At 39.9% G+C, this 17,135-nt stretch overlaps 1 protein-coding gene across 6 annotated transcripts in view; it reads left to right on the forward strand.

The window, feature by feature from the left end:
* Positions 1-17,135, forward strand: part of LOC139776976 (uncharacterized) — a 219,396-nt gene that overhangs the window by 149,916 nt on the left and 52,345 nt on the right. For all 6 annotated transcript variants that reach the window (XM_071714086.1, XM_071714089.1, XM_071714090.1 and 3 more), the window contains 2 exons: positions 1,282-1,394; positions 9,972-10,137. In XM_071714086.1, coding sequence (XP_071570187.1) covers positions 1,282-1,394; positions 9,972-10,137 — 279 coding nt within the window. The remainder of the gene's footprint in view (positions 1-1,281; positions 1,395-9,971; positions 10,138-17,135) is intronic.

A 17,135-nucleotide genomic window follows, 5' to 3' on the forward strand; every position in this document is an offset into this window, starting at 1 on the left:
ATTTGCAAAACTTTTATCTTGGATTTTCCGTTTTCTAAAAAGGAATGAAAGAAACATCGCTTTTCCATAATCCTTCTCGAAAGGATAGGCATCGCTTTACCCGCGGAGAAATTCGTATGCACGACGTTTCTCACAAAGTGCGAAGTTCCTTCGCGACAAAGTTGGGGATATCGATACTCAGCGATTCGACGAAACACTACGCCCTGCCTGCTTTCTAAACAGCTTTCGAGCGCGACAAACGATCCCCTCAGTTCCCGATCGACATCTGATCAATCTCGACGAAACATCGCGCCTTCTTTGAGAACGCGACTCCTCGCGTTGAAAATATACAACTTCCCTCGTCGTTCCAGCGAAAGTTTCCGAGCTTACAGCTATTCGCGATAACGAAACTTTCGCTTGTCCGAGTTTCTAGCAAGGAGTTCGCACTTTGTGCAATGACATATTGACACGCATTTCAAATGCAGTCTAGTTCTAAGTTCGCGCGTCTCTCGATCGCGATCCCCGTCGTTTCGGAGATTTAATTTGATGATAATGAAATTTTCTATGCATTCGAGATTAATTAAACGGAGAATCTGTGAAATTTTCTTTATGTACGAAGGGTCTGAAAGTAAAAGATAATAATAGATGATAAATAACGAATAAAAGCAAGTAGGAAAAGACTGAAAATAAAAAAATAATATATAGTTCATAAATAATAATTATTTCGACAGGTCTAATAGGACATGTCAAGAAATCTGTCATTTGCAGATTGCGGATAACACAAGTAGATAAGCGATCATTGATTTATAACGGCTGGCAAATGGCTACGTCACCGCGTATTCATCGCGAATTGTTCGTTTTATATCTGCCGAATTTCTTGAAGCCCGCTTGAAAGGGCCCTTTTTATTGGCGGGCTATCGGCTGAAACCGCGCGCCACGTCCGATAAGGGCGGCCCCGTCAATAAAAGCGCATCGATGATTTACGAGCCGTATGCGGAATGATGACAAAAACAGGCCGCAATAAATCGCGCGAGTACATCGGGCCGCCGCCGCGGGTTATTTGCTGTATATCACTTTGAAAGAATCCGTAAATTTGCCTGCCGCGCGCCAAGATCTCGTCGTAAATACCGTGATCGTGGCCATAGGTCGGCGCGCGTAGCGAAGCGGACGGCGGGCTCGCGCGACCCGTAGTAATTTATCACGCTAACGTTTTCTTTTATTGTCGCGACGCATAAAAACCGGCGACCGGTTACGTGCGCAGACGAAGTGTACGCTAACATACAAAACGTGCGTGTGTTTCAGGATAAATGAGAACACAACGCGGTCCCAGTTCCTGGCCTACTTCAGCTTCTCGTCCAAAGCGAGCACGTCTGTCGGCTGGCCGGTGAGGGGCGGACATCTGGTTAACAATACGGGTAAGATATTTAGCTCGCTTTTGTGATGAAAAATGAAATTACGTTACGCTTCTAACGCTCAGCTTTTCGGACGTGTATTTTCCATTTGAATTTCGTACAGCGTATTACTCGACGCTGACAATTCTGGCGACTAAATCCCTGTTATCTGGTGATGCATGAAACATATTCTGTGGATTTTCTGTAGAATTATTTGTAATTGACGACAACATGACTGTATTGAATTGTATTGAATTTAATAGCTGTAGGAAAAAAAGTTAACATTTTGTTCCCGTTTCCTGTTACGTTTTACGTCAATGTTTGATATCGATGAAATTGTGTCGGATCTCACATTATCGCGGAACCGATAACGCGCCTAAAGTCACGAGGCAATCACGAAAGCGGCGATCTGTTGAACAAGTGAGATTATGGTGCTACGTAAACTTGGTCGCCCAGCCGCGTTCGCTACACGTCCTGTTTTGGACCGCTCCTATCATAGACTATTGCTCAAACTACACGCCAACAACCTAGTTCACTATCGGCTCCCTCATGACGGTAACTTCATCTTCTTGTAAATTACACCCCGTGGTGTGGCTTATCACGCGGAATGCTCAACTGCACGGGCAATCTACGTAGATAGCGTTCTTCTTAACACCCCGGTGACAAATTTGCACGAGCCGACAAGAGTAAAGTTTTCTGATACCATTTACGAGTACGCAACTACTTGCGCGCGCGTTCCCTCTTTCCACGAGGGAACGAAGGGCGAAGCATTTTCGGAGATTCTCAGAGTAAATAAAACCTTCCCCGCACAATATTTTTGCGAATCAAACGGAAGCGAGTATATATATATATATATATCCCCTCGTGAATTGGGGGAGTAATTTTATTCGTATCTCCCTGAAAGCCATGTGAAAACGGAAACAAACTATTTAACTAACTCGCTAAAGCGTAAACCTCGTAGTATGTTCGCAAATTATCGATGCGCGTTTTGCATGTAAAATCGAGTTACGCGTTAACCTTGTTGCCTTACTCGATTAAAGCATACATTGGCGAAACGTTCGTCAGAACCTCCAGCGTGTCTCCTGTAAAATTCACAACGAAAAATCAGAACCGCGACGAAAAAGGAGAAACAGTTTGTAACGTCAGTTTTTGTATACGTGTTGCGTATTCTTCTCCCATGACGCGAAATCCGGATGAAACGTTGGAAACGGCATAGCTTTCGAATATTCTCGTCCACATTGGCTGCGTTCAGTGGAAAAAGCAGCTCAGTGATTCTTTAATATGATTGATTCTTGCCTTTGGTTCTTCTCCGGATCTAATTGTAGAAACCAATCGTAATAAAGAATCATTGAGCGCTCACTGAGCTGCTTTTTCCGCTGAACGCAGCCAATGACGATTTTGGAACCGGCTATCGGATAGAGTTGGAAAACATGAATAGCGAGCGCTGCGGGAAAAGGAGGAGTAGCTAGAACGTGCAAATTTACCTGTGCGAGCAGCGCGGAGGGATAATTTCTTCTTTCCCTTAGTTAGTGCGAAAATTATACGAGCTTAAGTGCGGACCGGCCCGCGCTTTAAGCGAATGAGGGAACGACGAACCGTTCGGCTCTCCGAAGCCATTTAACCATCGAAAGTGTTAGTAATCGAAAGCGTTAACGGGCTAAATCGCGAATATCGATCCTCCTCGGCACGACTGTGCGATCTTTATCTTTAAATGCGACGGGCTTCTAATCTCCAACGTAATCGATGCTTCTCTGTACAGGTCCAGTCTAGGTTATCTTGAGATGAGACCAGAGCTCTCTCTCAGTTAGGATTCTTTTAAGATAGTTGAAATAAAATATTCTTATGTTATTTACAATAATTTTCGTAACAAAAGGAACAAAATGAATAGTTTAGGAGTTGAATTTTTATCATATTTGTATTATTAAAAGATTCTCCTCTGGCGCGCCCAATTATAAATAACTTTTTTTTACTTACAATCGATTGATGACTATTATTTGATCACACAGCGTTGAAAAAAGTTCTTATATCCTTTTAATAGCTGTACTGTGTAAGTTGCAGATGCTGTAGGTAGCGAGAAAATTGAAAAGCCCTTTTAAAAAAATTGCACGACGCTCTTATGAGAAAAGTTTTGTATATATATGTGCCTTTGGACTTTCGCGTCTAGTAATATTGTGTAATGACGTACCAGAGTTCTTTGACTTATCGTAACCCCGAGAAATACGTCATACGCCGCATTCGCGAACAGCCGGTGTGCCGAACCTACGAGGAATAAAAAATACGCAAGAACGTGTTATTATTACATTTCTTATTGCACTTTTACAAGCCCATTCTCTGTAGTTCTCAAACTGAAATTTATAACATTTGTGTTATGCACATACATAAGTTACAGGCATTATCTTTAATTTCTGATAATGTTTTAAGTAGTCTTAAGTTAAAAAAAAAGAAAACCGTATGCACAAAAATATTTGTAGAGTATACTTTTTATTATTTCTTTATTAATACGTTTTCCAGTCGGATTTGTATAAGTTTGATCCCAATCGGATTTGTATAAGTTTGATCCCAATCGGCAATATATTACCAAAAACCTCTCGTATTATATAAAGAATCACTTATTGTTAACATTGCGCGTTTGAATGATCGTACGACAAAGGAGTTCAAGGAAATAGTATAACGGACAATCAGCAATTTTTTTCGAGACGTCGCGCGGTGGCTGAAAAGCCGTGTGTCAAGAGCAGGAAAGCGGCGAGAGAAAGACGTAGCGACAGTGAAAGCGACTCCGATGAGGTCTTCCCTCCATACGGCGAGCTGTAACGAGATGACAACGATTCTCGATTATCCCTGGGAAAAGGCCGCGTCGGACCTACGATCCATATGCACGGAACGTACGACCGGGAGACGTGACTGTCACTCCGCCATCCAGATGAGAGAGGTCTTTTTTTGACGTCGGCCCACGTCCTATTGGGAAACGTGCGAGAGGCAGCGAACGTAGGGCAGAAGGGCGAACGAAGAGCACCGGGAAAGGGTGTCCTCGACAGAGGGGACGAAAGACAGCGTGCGGATAAAAGTAGAGAGAGAGAGAGAGAGAGGTGGGAGGGAGGCAACATCAGGCGCCACCCGATTGACAAACAGATCAATCGTGGGTAGAAAGACGATCTCGCAGTCTTACCCGCTCGACCTGGCTCTTTCTTTTTCTTACTCTCTCTCGCTCTTTCCCTTTCTCTCTATCTCTCTTTTTCTTTTGATTTTTCCACATGAGCATTTACTTACGCAGCCCGCGCGTTCACTTGCTGGACGAGGGAAGGGAGAGTCGGCCCTTCCATTCTCGAATTTATCTCCCGCTCAGAAGAACTGGCCGACGTCTTCCTGGGTGATTTATAAGAAGAGGAAGCTATTGTACAACGAAGAAAGGCTGATGTCCAAAGAGAATATTATTCTTAGAATGCACCGATATGTGTCTTTTATGCCGAGCGTAAATCGCAAAAAGAGAAACAACATTTACATAGATACTTCAAGTCTGTGTTTAATCTAACCGGATTTGATTTACGATCTGCTTATACATGTTTGTCCACAATTATTCTGAATTGATTATGCATGTGTTATAATTAATGTACAAGGTATTTAAAATGTAAGAGATCAGATTAATATACGAGGTCTATTCAAAAAGTTCCCGAGCTTTGTCTTTATAATTTTGGGGGGTTTACTTACAACTTATTCAGTCTTATCTCCTTCGAAATATGTTCCTGTTCGGTTAAAAAACGCCACTTCTGGAGGCAGTTCTGGCGTTTGTCGGGATCGCACATAAATCCGTCTGCGAATTTTCCTTAATGTCCTTAATTGTGTCGAATCTTCGGTCTTTCAATGTGGATTTCAGTTTTGGAAAAAGAAAAAAGTCCGCAAGAGCCAGATCATGGGAGTAGGGAAGCTGAATAAACACATAATCTTTGTTTTCGTGCAGACGTGACGAATCAGCAGCGATGCGTGCGCGAGCGCGTTGTCGTGGTGAAGGAACCATGAATTGCCTTTCCACAGTTCAGGCCTTTTTCGCTTGATATTTTCTCGACCTGACCTACGCGAACTACTCTTTTCGAAACAAAATTCACGTTGAAAGGTCAAAGGATTCGACACTTGAAGACATCAAAGAAAATTCGCAAACGGACTTACGCGATTCCGAAAAACGCGTACCAGAACTGCTTCCCGAAGTGGAAACGACGTTGAAAGCGATGTATCAATCAAAAAGGAACATATTTCGAAGGAAAGGGGGCTAAAATAAGTTGTAAGTAAAATCCCAAAAATTATAAATACAAAATACTTTAAACTTGGAAACTTTTTGAACAGATTTCGTAGGTACATACGTAATGTATTCGGTTGAAAGATATTAATAGATCAAAAGACAATGTCAATGTTGTTTAACTGATGAAGCGATTAGTAAGAAACCCGGCCAATCTACAAACCTGTACTATCGTCTGTATTCGACTCTGTTTCTCTCTTTTCTTTTTCGTACAATCGCACGGTCACGTAAACTGCACTTACGGGAGAAGTGCTCTTAGCCGGCGCAGTTAAGATAGATTATTCCACTGAAATTCCGGCGCAAATCACAGCGCATTTCTTTACGTATAACATTTACTACTGAAATTCCAGCGGATTTCGTCTTGTTTTTGTATTAAGAGAACTATAATTAAAGTTCGTAATTATTAACAATGCCAGAAAATCTCTCTCTGTATAAAAAAATTAATACAGGAAAAAAAAGAATGAGAAATAAAAGAGATATTTTTTTAGTAAATAACTCTATTTAGTTAGAATATATTTTCTAAGTGCTATTACGTTGTTTATATTTCGCAAATATGTTTTTCATAAAACTTATAATTGGGTTAGTATAAAACGTGCTTTTTACATGTACTATTTCAATAATGTATACATAGATATATGTAGGCATCTTCTAATTTTTCAATTCACAAACATCCATCTGGCAAGTAAAACGCGTCGGCAAACATTTGCCCAAACCAAATTAACGCAGGATATTCACTATTTCACAGCGTTTTTCCATGATTTCCTACTGTCCAGTCAAAAACCAAAACCTATAGTCAACCGGTCAACGATTACCAGCGAATTTTGGCGAAAACTGCTCGCTCTGTATTATACTGCAGTTAATTAATTAAATGAATATTCGTCAAAATGCAGATATATTAACTTCCACGCGAAATTAAAATTTAGACAAAATATTATAAAATCGGGAACTTTTACGTTATAAAAAATTGAAATCTACATTTCGTGTGTGAAGAAAAAATTCACGCTTGTTCGAAGACCGACCCTCGCTGAAAAGTTAATTATCCTTGTTGCAAGTTTGCCCCGTTGTTTCCTTTTTTTTCATTCCTCTCCGCGTTCAACGCCTATGCAATTTTCGCAGTTTTCCGCCTGAAACGCAACGCGCGATGTTTCGGGTCGCAAGTCCCGCCGCTTCATCGTGCCGCAAGTTTCTCCGGCGAGTGAATAGAGCGAAGAGCGAAAAAAAGAAGGAGAAGATTTCCCCCGTGGAAAAATTTCGTCGACTCGCGGAAACTCCGCGGGAACTGCGCGGGAGGAATGAACATCCTCTCTCCTTCCACCTTTTCTTTTCCTTACAGCATTTCTGCCTTGGGTTCGTTACGGGGCGCCGCGAAGGAAAGTCTTCGCGCGTCTTCTGCGAACATTTACATAGAGTCCTCACTTTCTCTCCTCCCTTCTATCGCCGTATTAAAGCATTTCACCTTTGCGCACTTAAAGGCACAAGCGCGGGAAGTGAGTTTCTCGGCAGGGGCATCTCCTCTAACGTGGCAATTGCGCTCGCTTTACGAAGAATCGGCTGACGATGTTTACATTAATGCGTTATCGCGCAAAAATATATGGTTATGTATCTTGTTTTTTATATACTCTCTTACACAGCAAATCCAAGTGTGTTATTTTAGCTGAAGCTCTTCCTACATATTTCTTGCCCCGTTTTAAATCGTGCCATTTAACACGATTGAACGTATTAAGTTTTAATTTAATACGATTAAACGTGTTAAATGACGTGATTTAACACATAAAGAAACATGTAAAAAGAGCTTCAGTCTAATGTGTTGTTTTTTAAACGTTTATGCGTGTAAAAATGACACACTTGGATTTGCAGTGTAGCGATTCAAAGCCTTGTTACAAAGTAATGCAACTGGATGTCATTTTTTAAGTTGACTTTTCATTAAAGCTTACTTTTCTGCCTGTTAAATCGTGCGCGGTATGGGCTTGTACTCAGCGCCACTTCTTATACACGATAAAATAAAAAAAATGTTAAATCGTGTAAAACATTCTTTTGTTAATATTCGCTACACGAGAAAGACAAGGTCGACGAATATTACCCGCGGGTTATCGCAGTTATATTTATATCATGCAGTAGTGAGTGTCGCGAAACTTTTTCTTTGATGTCATTAGCACGGTTATCCGTTTGAGCCGTGTCCGCGCTAACGAGGCAACTTTCCGAGCAAACTAACGCTTGGTTAATAAAACTCGATACTCTTTCAATTACACGTACAATTAACGAGCTCGAGAACTTTTTTAAAAGCCAAACAATTGACGCCCATTAACTATACGATTCAATTTTCGTCCGATTGATCGGCGCCGTACCTAAGAAATTAGTATTAACTTCGCCACGCTTATTATTATCAAATAAATTAGCGTCTCAGCGCGCCGTCGCGGTCGTTGTGCTTTTTTTCGTCGACGGTCGGTTTAATCGATCGTAAGCGGTTCAATCGATGCTTGCAAAAAGGGTCCGCATTTTAGACGAGGAACGCCTCGAGTACACGGGAAATGAAGGACGAAGAAAATTCCGTGTTTTAAGGTAGAAAAGCGAAAAGGGCGGAGCCGTTTACGGTGGAAATGGTTGAAGGAACGGTTTGCACAGAGAGATCGAAGCGGTGGAGATGCAAAGAGCACTATATAAATTGAAAAAAACCGTATGCCCGAAGGTGGACGCGTACCACGTCTAATGGATCCGCCCATTATGACAATTGCATACGCCGGAACTATAAAGCTAAGCAAAGAAGGAGGAGAGGATGGTGGAAAATCAAGCCGCGCGTCTTTTCTTCTCTTTTTTGTGGAAAGAAAAATGAGGGCGACTGTTTAATACCGCGCAAGTTGTGCGGAGATGCAAATAGAAATTGCCGTACGCAATCAACACGTCAAAATCCTTTGTAGTCTTGTTTAACGGTAAAGATAAAGGTATCTGTACCATTGAACAAACCTCACGTGATATTAAATCATTGTGATATTAAAGTGATATTAATCGCCTTTTTCGCAATCACATGCAGTTGGCAGTAATAAATACGAGTATATTATTATACGTTTATGGAAATCACATGTTTGCATACGTTATGAAAGTGGAATAATTGGACGCGTAACGGTTTGTCAATCACCGTTTGAATATTACAACAATCGGCATGGACAGCATTGATTTGCCTATTCGAAAATAGCTTTGAACTTCAGTACTTTCGCATAAATGCGAATATTGATTTAATAACAAATATTCCGACTTGTGATGAATTGTATAAATCGCCAATATCAAATACCGGGGCTATGTTTAATTTATCATTATATTGTTTATATATATGAGATATATGTCCAATCTATTAAAAGACCCTCTAAAATGTAAATCGATTATAAACGCGTGTGTTTGATGCTTTTAAGGACATATTATAACATTTACATTATAAATTATCATTTATTCTTTACTTAACATTATTATATTTTTTTTATTTATACAAGTATTAATTCAATTTACATTATGTCGCACATGTAGTAATTGTTATCGAAATGGAAATGCAAGTTATTAACATGCTGCAAACTCGTGGCCCGTTACTAAATTGTTATTGCATTTGGTATTGTCGTATATATCGAATAATAATCTATAACACATGGGCAATATTTCGGTCTAGTTGGCAATATTTCGAGCGGAGTCTCGAAAATATTAATTGAGAATGCGAGCCGGATGCGGGATATTTCGTTAGCCCGTTCTAATTGACCGGCGCTTGTTGTCATTTACGCGTCTGCCCATTTTCCACTTTTCGAATTTTTCACGAAGCCGCCAGACGTATCAATTATTTTCACTCTTTTGGCAAATCGTTCGCGCTCAGCGAAGCTCGCCCGTCAGACAGCCGGAAATTGAGGTACAGGACTGTCGCTTTAAACGATAGCGTTTATAATAACGATTATCTACGCTTAATGAGTTTACAGAAAAAGTTAGCAGCATAGCAAACATATTATTATATGCTCCGTATTAATATATGAGAGAATTAATATTAAAATGCCTCTAACTAATATTAAAAATTGATGAATATTAAAATACATTTATTCATTAATTGATGTTTCCAATAATTAGAGGAAAACATTATAAAAATCTCTTTTATGTATTTTTTCTGCATTATTGAAGAAGTAGAGATATGAGATATTAATTAATGAAATTTCTTTACGAATATAAAGGAGCTATATACATATATTTGTACATAAAAATTGGTAAACAGAGAGGGAGAGAGAGAGAGAGAAGAGACAAGAGACAAGAGTTTCAAGTTACTGACGTATATTTCTTCTTGCTTGCAGAATGCGACTCGGTGTACGAAGACACGGAATGCCACGACGGATGCGTTTTAGCCAGTCCCGGATATCCTGGGCTGTATCCGCCAAACATCCGCTGCCGGTACCTGATTACTTCTGGCCCACGGATCTCCATCGCCATCAACTTCACGGCGGTGCTTCTTCCGTACAAGTAAGTGCCCGACTGTCCCGTAATGTCAGACTTTCAAATTGCACTGGGAAACGTTCCTGTAGTCCTCTCATCAATAAGTTTCCTATTTCCAACGAGCATCCGGGAATATATCCATTCGGGAGCGCGTAATATTTAATAATATTTAATAAATCTCGTTTTATTTAATTCTAGTAACGTCGCGCTTAATTACTACGTCATTATACATGATATAAAAGCCCTACATACGTGATGTTTAATTACTCGCATGAGAAAACTGATGCCGTACGAGGAAAATAGACTGAGAAAATTCGTCAAGCAAGCACTCGAGGGAAACGACGATTTTCTTTCGTACGCGACATGCACGCGGTATGACGCCCATTTCGAGATTTCTTCCGCATATCTGCGGCGTATGTTCGCTTCTTTCGCGACCTACGTTCCGTGAAAAACTACTCGAGTTTCACAGGCCGGTGCTGTACAGGCTGTTGCACGACAAATTAAAAACCCCAGACGAGCCGGGCGAGGAACTGTCGCGTGGTTCTTTGGCGGCTTACATTCTCAGCGGCACCGAGACGTTTCATAATTGTAGCGATGTTAGAGCACGCGAATAAAAAGAGAACTCGGGATACAATTCTCGGATAAACGGAAAAAGCATAAGAAAAGGAGGAGTCAAATTTACGGATTGATCAATTTTAATTGGAACAATCTCGATTTAAAAGCTATTTATTGGTAGTAATGTAATTGAAAGTACTTGTACTTTTTTTTATTAAAGAAGTAGCTGAACTTAAATTTGAAATATATCAATTGACATTATTTTTAATTTTTTATCTTATTGTTATATTGAAATTTTGTCCGAATATCGCAGAATCGGAGAAATTAGTTTTAGAATTAATGCAACGCAAAAATAATACATAATATTTATATTATTGACAATATTTTTATATTGTTTATTGCCAGATGCGTGTAAATATAATCAACATCGTTATAAAGAAAATGGGTTACTCTATCCTCTGTACTATCTGTACTGTGTCGATTATATCTTTGCGTTGATTTCAAAGTCTCGCCGAGTGTTTCTTCTTTCATTTACCATCATCACCGGTTCGGATTAGCGCGTTTCCGAGCAGAAATGAAAGAGCAACCGGAGAAAGGAAAGCGAAAAAAAGAGAACTCTCCAACCCCTTTGCTATCTTTAGCTCGGGTATTTTTAATAAAACCCGCTCTTAAACGTAGCTCAGCTTGCATAACAAGCGCGGAACTCTCTTTACGCCGCGTTAACCTCGCGTGCATATAAATCATTTTTCACTTTACCGAAGAATTTGCAACCAGTTTTTGAGCGAATCACATATTTCCGTTTTTCGTTTCGCGAGCAGCATCAAGTATAATAATCAGGCTTTAAGAAAGTCACACTTTCTTAATTTTTAAATGACTTCCTTATAGATTTTCTAACAACTCAAGTAACAGAAAAAGGATTTCAATTATTTTGATCTAAATAGTGTCGAAAAATAGTTTTAGGTTTCTTAAATCTAAGACTAAATAGTCTTAAGTCTCCTTAAAAATTGTTTGCGAGAAGAAAAAAATGTATTTATAGGTATTGGAAAAATATATAAAAGTAAATCCTGCGATCTTTAACAAATTCTTTTTACGCATCCAAGAGTTAAAAAGAATTTAATTAAAAATTAAATATATATATTGCAAAAACATCAAAATATTATCAAATGCAGCGACTTTGTTCCTCAGCAAACAAATGTCTCAGCTAACTCTGAAATCCGAATATATAACAATTAAATAAAATTATACAAATAAAATCATAGGAGACTTATTGACGATTCGCGCTCAACAGTCGCTTCAACTGATTATCATTTTCTGAGATTCGCCTGAGACGCCCATGGAAACCTGCGGTGACGATTAACGTACATACATACATCTTAATGATGCAGTGACAAATAAGAGAAATTAGTTTCGGGGTGCGGTACTCGATTCTGTAGGCGCGCACATTTCCACGCGCGTACATGTGAGCGCCTCATGCGAAATCTGGTCTGCAGAAACGTCGCGAGTCAATATGCATTCGCTTTGCACTTTGCCGAAGGTAAGAGCCCATTTGTGCGTGCTCGAACGAAGCCGCGTACACGGAAGGGGCACAAGCGCGTATCTTGGCGCTTGATAATGCATCTCGCGTCTCGTTTCGTCGGCTGTGTCAACAACCGTCTCTCACGTTCTTCCGCCGTGTTCATCCCCCGTCTGAATCATCCCTCTGAGCAATAAGAATACATCTACGCACGGAGCATACTGCCATTGTGCGTTTCGAATTACTTACCCTACGACGTCAAACGCGATCCCGCCGTTAAATCGTGTTACGTTGTAATTCCTTTTGGATTCACGCTTCGTCAGCCACGTATTGAAGCTAACAAATTCGTTTTGTTTGTTTGAACTTTGATAGTTTATATACGTTCTATAAATGCTGCGCAAAGAATATTGTGTCGCAATGACATGATGCATGATTCAGTACAGAAATTTGTCGCGAGATTAGATTAATCAATAGATAATTAAAGTCTTTATTTGCAATTAGACACAATTCACTTTAGATAAATACTTAGATGAACACCAGAGGTGTTTCTCTAAAAGTAAATATTTACCTGCTTGCAATACTAATGAGCGATTTCCGGAGTATAATCAGATTAGGTCAGAGAAATTTTTGCGAGATGTAAAAAAGCAATAAAGGGAAGGAGGGAAGGAGGAGGGAGGGAGAAAGAGAGAGAGAAGACGTAGCTATAACATGTCCGCGATAGGGAAAGCTGCGCATTGCAGCTGCATTTGCCTTTTCACGGCGGCTGCAGTTGTTCTTTAAAGCTGGGCTCGCTGGCTTTTACGCCGGTGGTCGCTGGAAAGCCATTTCACACGGAGTCTCGCAGTCGCGAGTACACCGAACATTTCCGTTCTCTAAAGACGGTCGTATTTTAGACCTCCACCACTGGCGTTCTCGCCCGCTTTATTTGCGAGTGCTACGACGGGCAGTAATATTGAAATAGATGGCCGGATGATCACGCAGGGGCACCTAGGTGTTCTTTCTTCGACGCCAATTTCGTTCTCCGTGGCCCGGATGGCCGAATACTTTTACGAGCGGGATATTCAAAGAAGGAAACACCGTGTAAAGAAGTATAATTTCTGCGAACTCCATGTTCCTGATGTAATATTTAACACATTTTTAGGGATAATAGATTTCACGAATTAATTTTATAAAATTCATGAACGAAAGAAAAACGATATGCAAACAAGAAAAAATAAATGTGCTTCGGAACAGAACGTTGCAAGAAGCTTATAGTTTGTTCAAAACATTTGACTTTCCGAATAGCAATCCGCGCGTTTGTGTAATCACGGAAAACTTTGTTGAATTTCCGCGGAAAATATATCGCTTTTTGTGGCAACTGCATTTGCTTTTGCGGCAATAATAAACCGTATTTTTCAACGGGCTGCGGTATACACCCATTTCGGGAAACAAACGCGCGCAGTTTACGGGCTATACTGACTGCCAATCACGAATCCAGTGCACCGCATCGTCGCATCCCTATCGGATGGTACAATTCGAGATACGTCACGATCTTATGGACCGATGTAGAATTTACAAAAAGAAAATTGCGTTGTGTTTGGTTTACATTTTCTCGTCGTGTGTTTGACTGCGCTTCGTTCTACGTGTTTCCTCGATGATTGTATTTGTATAACCGTCAAATCGAGGACAATCTATACTTGAGATTCGTTCACTGATTTTGAAATAATCGAACTATTTATCCCGAAAAATATTTTGGTCGCGTTTGGGGTATGCATTATTTTCAGCGATAACTTTAATATTCTCTATATACGTCAAATTTATTCCTATTACAATAATTTTATAAATGAATAAAAAATATAGCAATTATAATAAGCAAATGTGAAAACTAAATGAATAAAATATAATAATCAACTTTATAGAAATTGGTATGTTGAGATGTAATAAAATGTAAGTAGGAAAAATGATTGAAAGATTATTCATGAAGGAAATTTTTTTTTCAACGAGTAATAAAACTGAATAATTTTTCGTTATCGTATCGTATCTTTTTATGATATCCTACAGCTCGCCCGCTGTTGCGAAATATATCGGCTGATGAAAAGAGTCGCGCGTCACGCAGCTTACACGATACCATTATGGCCGTAGTATATTCTTTGTGGCGTGCGCGCGTTCTGTGCAAACACGGTACAGTAGTTTAATTACCGGGCCGCTTTCCCAGATATTTTCTCTGGATTTTACATGCACGCAAAATTACATGAGCGCGCGTCACGAGAGAGGCTTATTCGCGAGCGGCCGACAGAGATACAGCGGAAGATCCGCTCGGCATGTTTGCGACCGAAATTATACGCTACTCCATAATTATATTCGTAACTGAGTTTCTCATTTTTCGTAATTCTTTCATCGCGCGTAATTCGTCTGGCAAAATGTATCGCGTTAAAAAAAAAAGAAAGAAAGGAATAATCACAATATCGACTAACGTTAATTACAAACCGCCTGTTTTTCCCCGTCGTATTTATTCGCGCGTATCACGCATGTAGCGAATTCTAATTCGTTATACGCGGAAGTATTAATTTCGCAGAGAGAGAGAGAGATCTTTTGAAGGAAAACGGTAGGAACATTAAATCAGGTACTTTTGATTCATATGCACGTGTCTCCGCATAGCGTTGTGCGCGACGGTTTCAGCAAATATGTATTAAAATAATAGATTTGCGGTTTAGCGAGATTAAATTGCAACGATTTTCTATTCGTCGTGCAACAACGCCGCTGCAGTTGCTCGTTAAATCACACAGTTATACCACGATTATTCATATCGCATCACATACGTTATTTTATGACGTTACGGGTTTATTATTCCATGAGTTATGACCAAGAATCCACTAACGTCTAAATAAGCCGCTCCATATGCCGTACTAGGTAAACCGCCGCGTAGGCAACGACCAACCAACTTGCAGGAACATCTAGGGATCAGCCTCAAAGGATTTGCGGTTGCCAAATGCATGGGTTACCTCACTCTTGCTATTCATATCCATTATTCAATCTCATTATAATTAATCGTACGAAACTATTATTTCGCACGGTTCCTGTTTCAATGACATTACCCATCTCGCAGCGTAAATTAGAAGGATGCATATTCACTTTTATAAATTCGTTTCTACTTCTTACCTGTCAGATATCTTTTAAATCATTCTAACAATATAAAACATTATCCGTTGTAAACGTAGCTGCACGTTGAAAATTTATTTTATTAGAAAGAAAATTATATTTAATGGGTTAACAATAAAACAATTTTATTATTATATTTTACTCAAAAGAATATGTTTAAATACATAAAAGAATATAATAGTAAGAATTATTACATAAAACAATATGTTTAAAAATTTATTTTTATTTAAACACACTAACTTATATGAGTATTTATTTATAACGGTAACGGATAATTTAATTTAATATATACGGTTACATATTACATTAAAAAATTTAATAAATACAGCTGTATATTGTTTTCTGTAATTCAGTTACATTGAATTATTGTAGAATTCAACAATTGACAAGGTGTCAAAAATCTTCGAATCATAACACAACTAACTGCATTCGCACTTCCATAATTCTTCCTACAGCAAAAGAATTATCACTTTAAACACTCAAGGATCTTTTATACGCGGAAAGAACTAAATCCCTACAAAAATATTCTCCATGTATATTTTTCTACTGATACTCGCGGCACCGTCTTTTTTCCTCCACCTCCGTCTTTCTCTCGGGCGGATATATTTCACACCGGATGTTCATTCGAATCTCCTTTTCGCGATAGAAGGGAGTTTACCAGTATTCGGGTAACGACCAAGCAACTTGCAAGAACATCTCGTAGAAGATCAGTCCTAAAGGATTCGCGGCGACGGAATCTACGAGGCGCGCCGCCCTTGCCCGCCGTATGGATTCATTATTCAGACTTAACTTGCGCACTCGCGCGCCGAGGAACGACAATCGCAGCCGCCATGTGGTATGCCGAATTCACACCGCGGAAAAAGAAACCCGGGACGCGGGAGGGGGTCGGGAAAGGAAGGGGTTCAATGCGACGGTGGTAGAGCACCCTCATCCATGCAAACGTCGAAATTATTCCAACTACGTCGCGAGAGTCCTGAGGCAGCGATTTTTTCTCTCCCTTCCTCGGCTCGCCCTTCTTCTGCTCCTGCCTTCTTTCTTTCTCTCTCTCTCTCTTTCCCTCCCACTTTTTTCCCCTTCCCTTATTTTTTTTAGTCCACAATTTGCAAGCAACTGGCTTTTGCCGAGATCTAGACGGCAGTTCTTGTTAGCGACCGCGAATGCGTGGGTTTTCGAATTTTTTTTTTCAACGTGTTTAATTGTATACGAAAATATCGCATAGCATTTACAGAAAAACGTTTTTCGGATTAAAGTATTTCGTGATGTTTCATGTATTCTGTCTACATGCATTATATACACGGTTAAAACGTTATCTTCAATACTGTTATCATACTAGCTATCTTAATGCAACAATCTCCGTATTGTTATCAGAGCACATAGAAGCCTTTGCGAAAACAGCGATGCGTAAACAAAACACTGCATTTCAAGTGCACATTCAACAGGTTATCCAGCCGAATAACAAAACTATGATGACGTCTTCCTCATGTCGATTTCTTATCACTCGCTTATCATTCACTTAATCGATAACGATCACTCGTATATCGCTGCAACTTGAAAAGGGGCTGCCAGCCACCGCCGCAGTAAATTAATCCCATCTAATCCGACGTGTCGTAACAAAAACTAATTATCCTTTATCCTCCGCGCCAATTAACATCGTAGAGGCGCGACGCGACGGTCGAATTAGATCTTTCGCCCAAACATCACGTGAATGATGAAGGGGGGGGGGATGCAGGCGTAAAATAACGGTGCGCCTCGCGTGTCGTCCTCAGCGATTCTCGTCGGCTGGAATTTAATAAGAGCCGCATAAAATTAGGGCGGATTC

This window comes from Temnothorax nylanderi, unplaced genomic scaffold (assembly GCF_030848795.1).
Source record: "Temnothorax nylanderi isolate EJ_2023f unplaced genomic scaffold, tnyl_v1.0 TNYL_tig0134_pilon, whole genome shotgun sequence".
NCBI classification, from domain to species: Eukaryota; Metazoa; Arthropoda; class Insecta; order Hymenoptera; family Formicidae; genus Temnothorax; species Temnothorax nylanderi.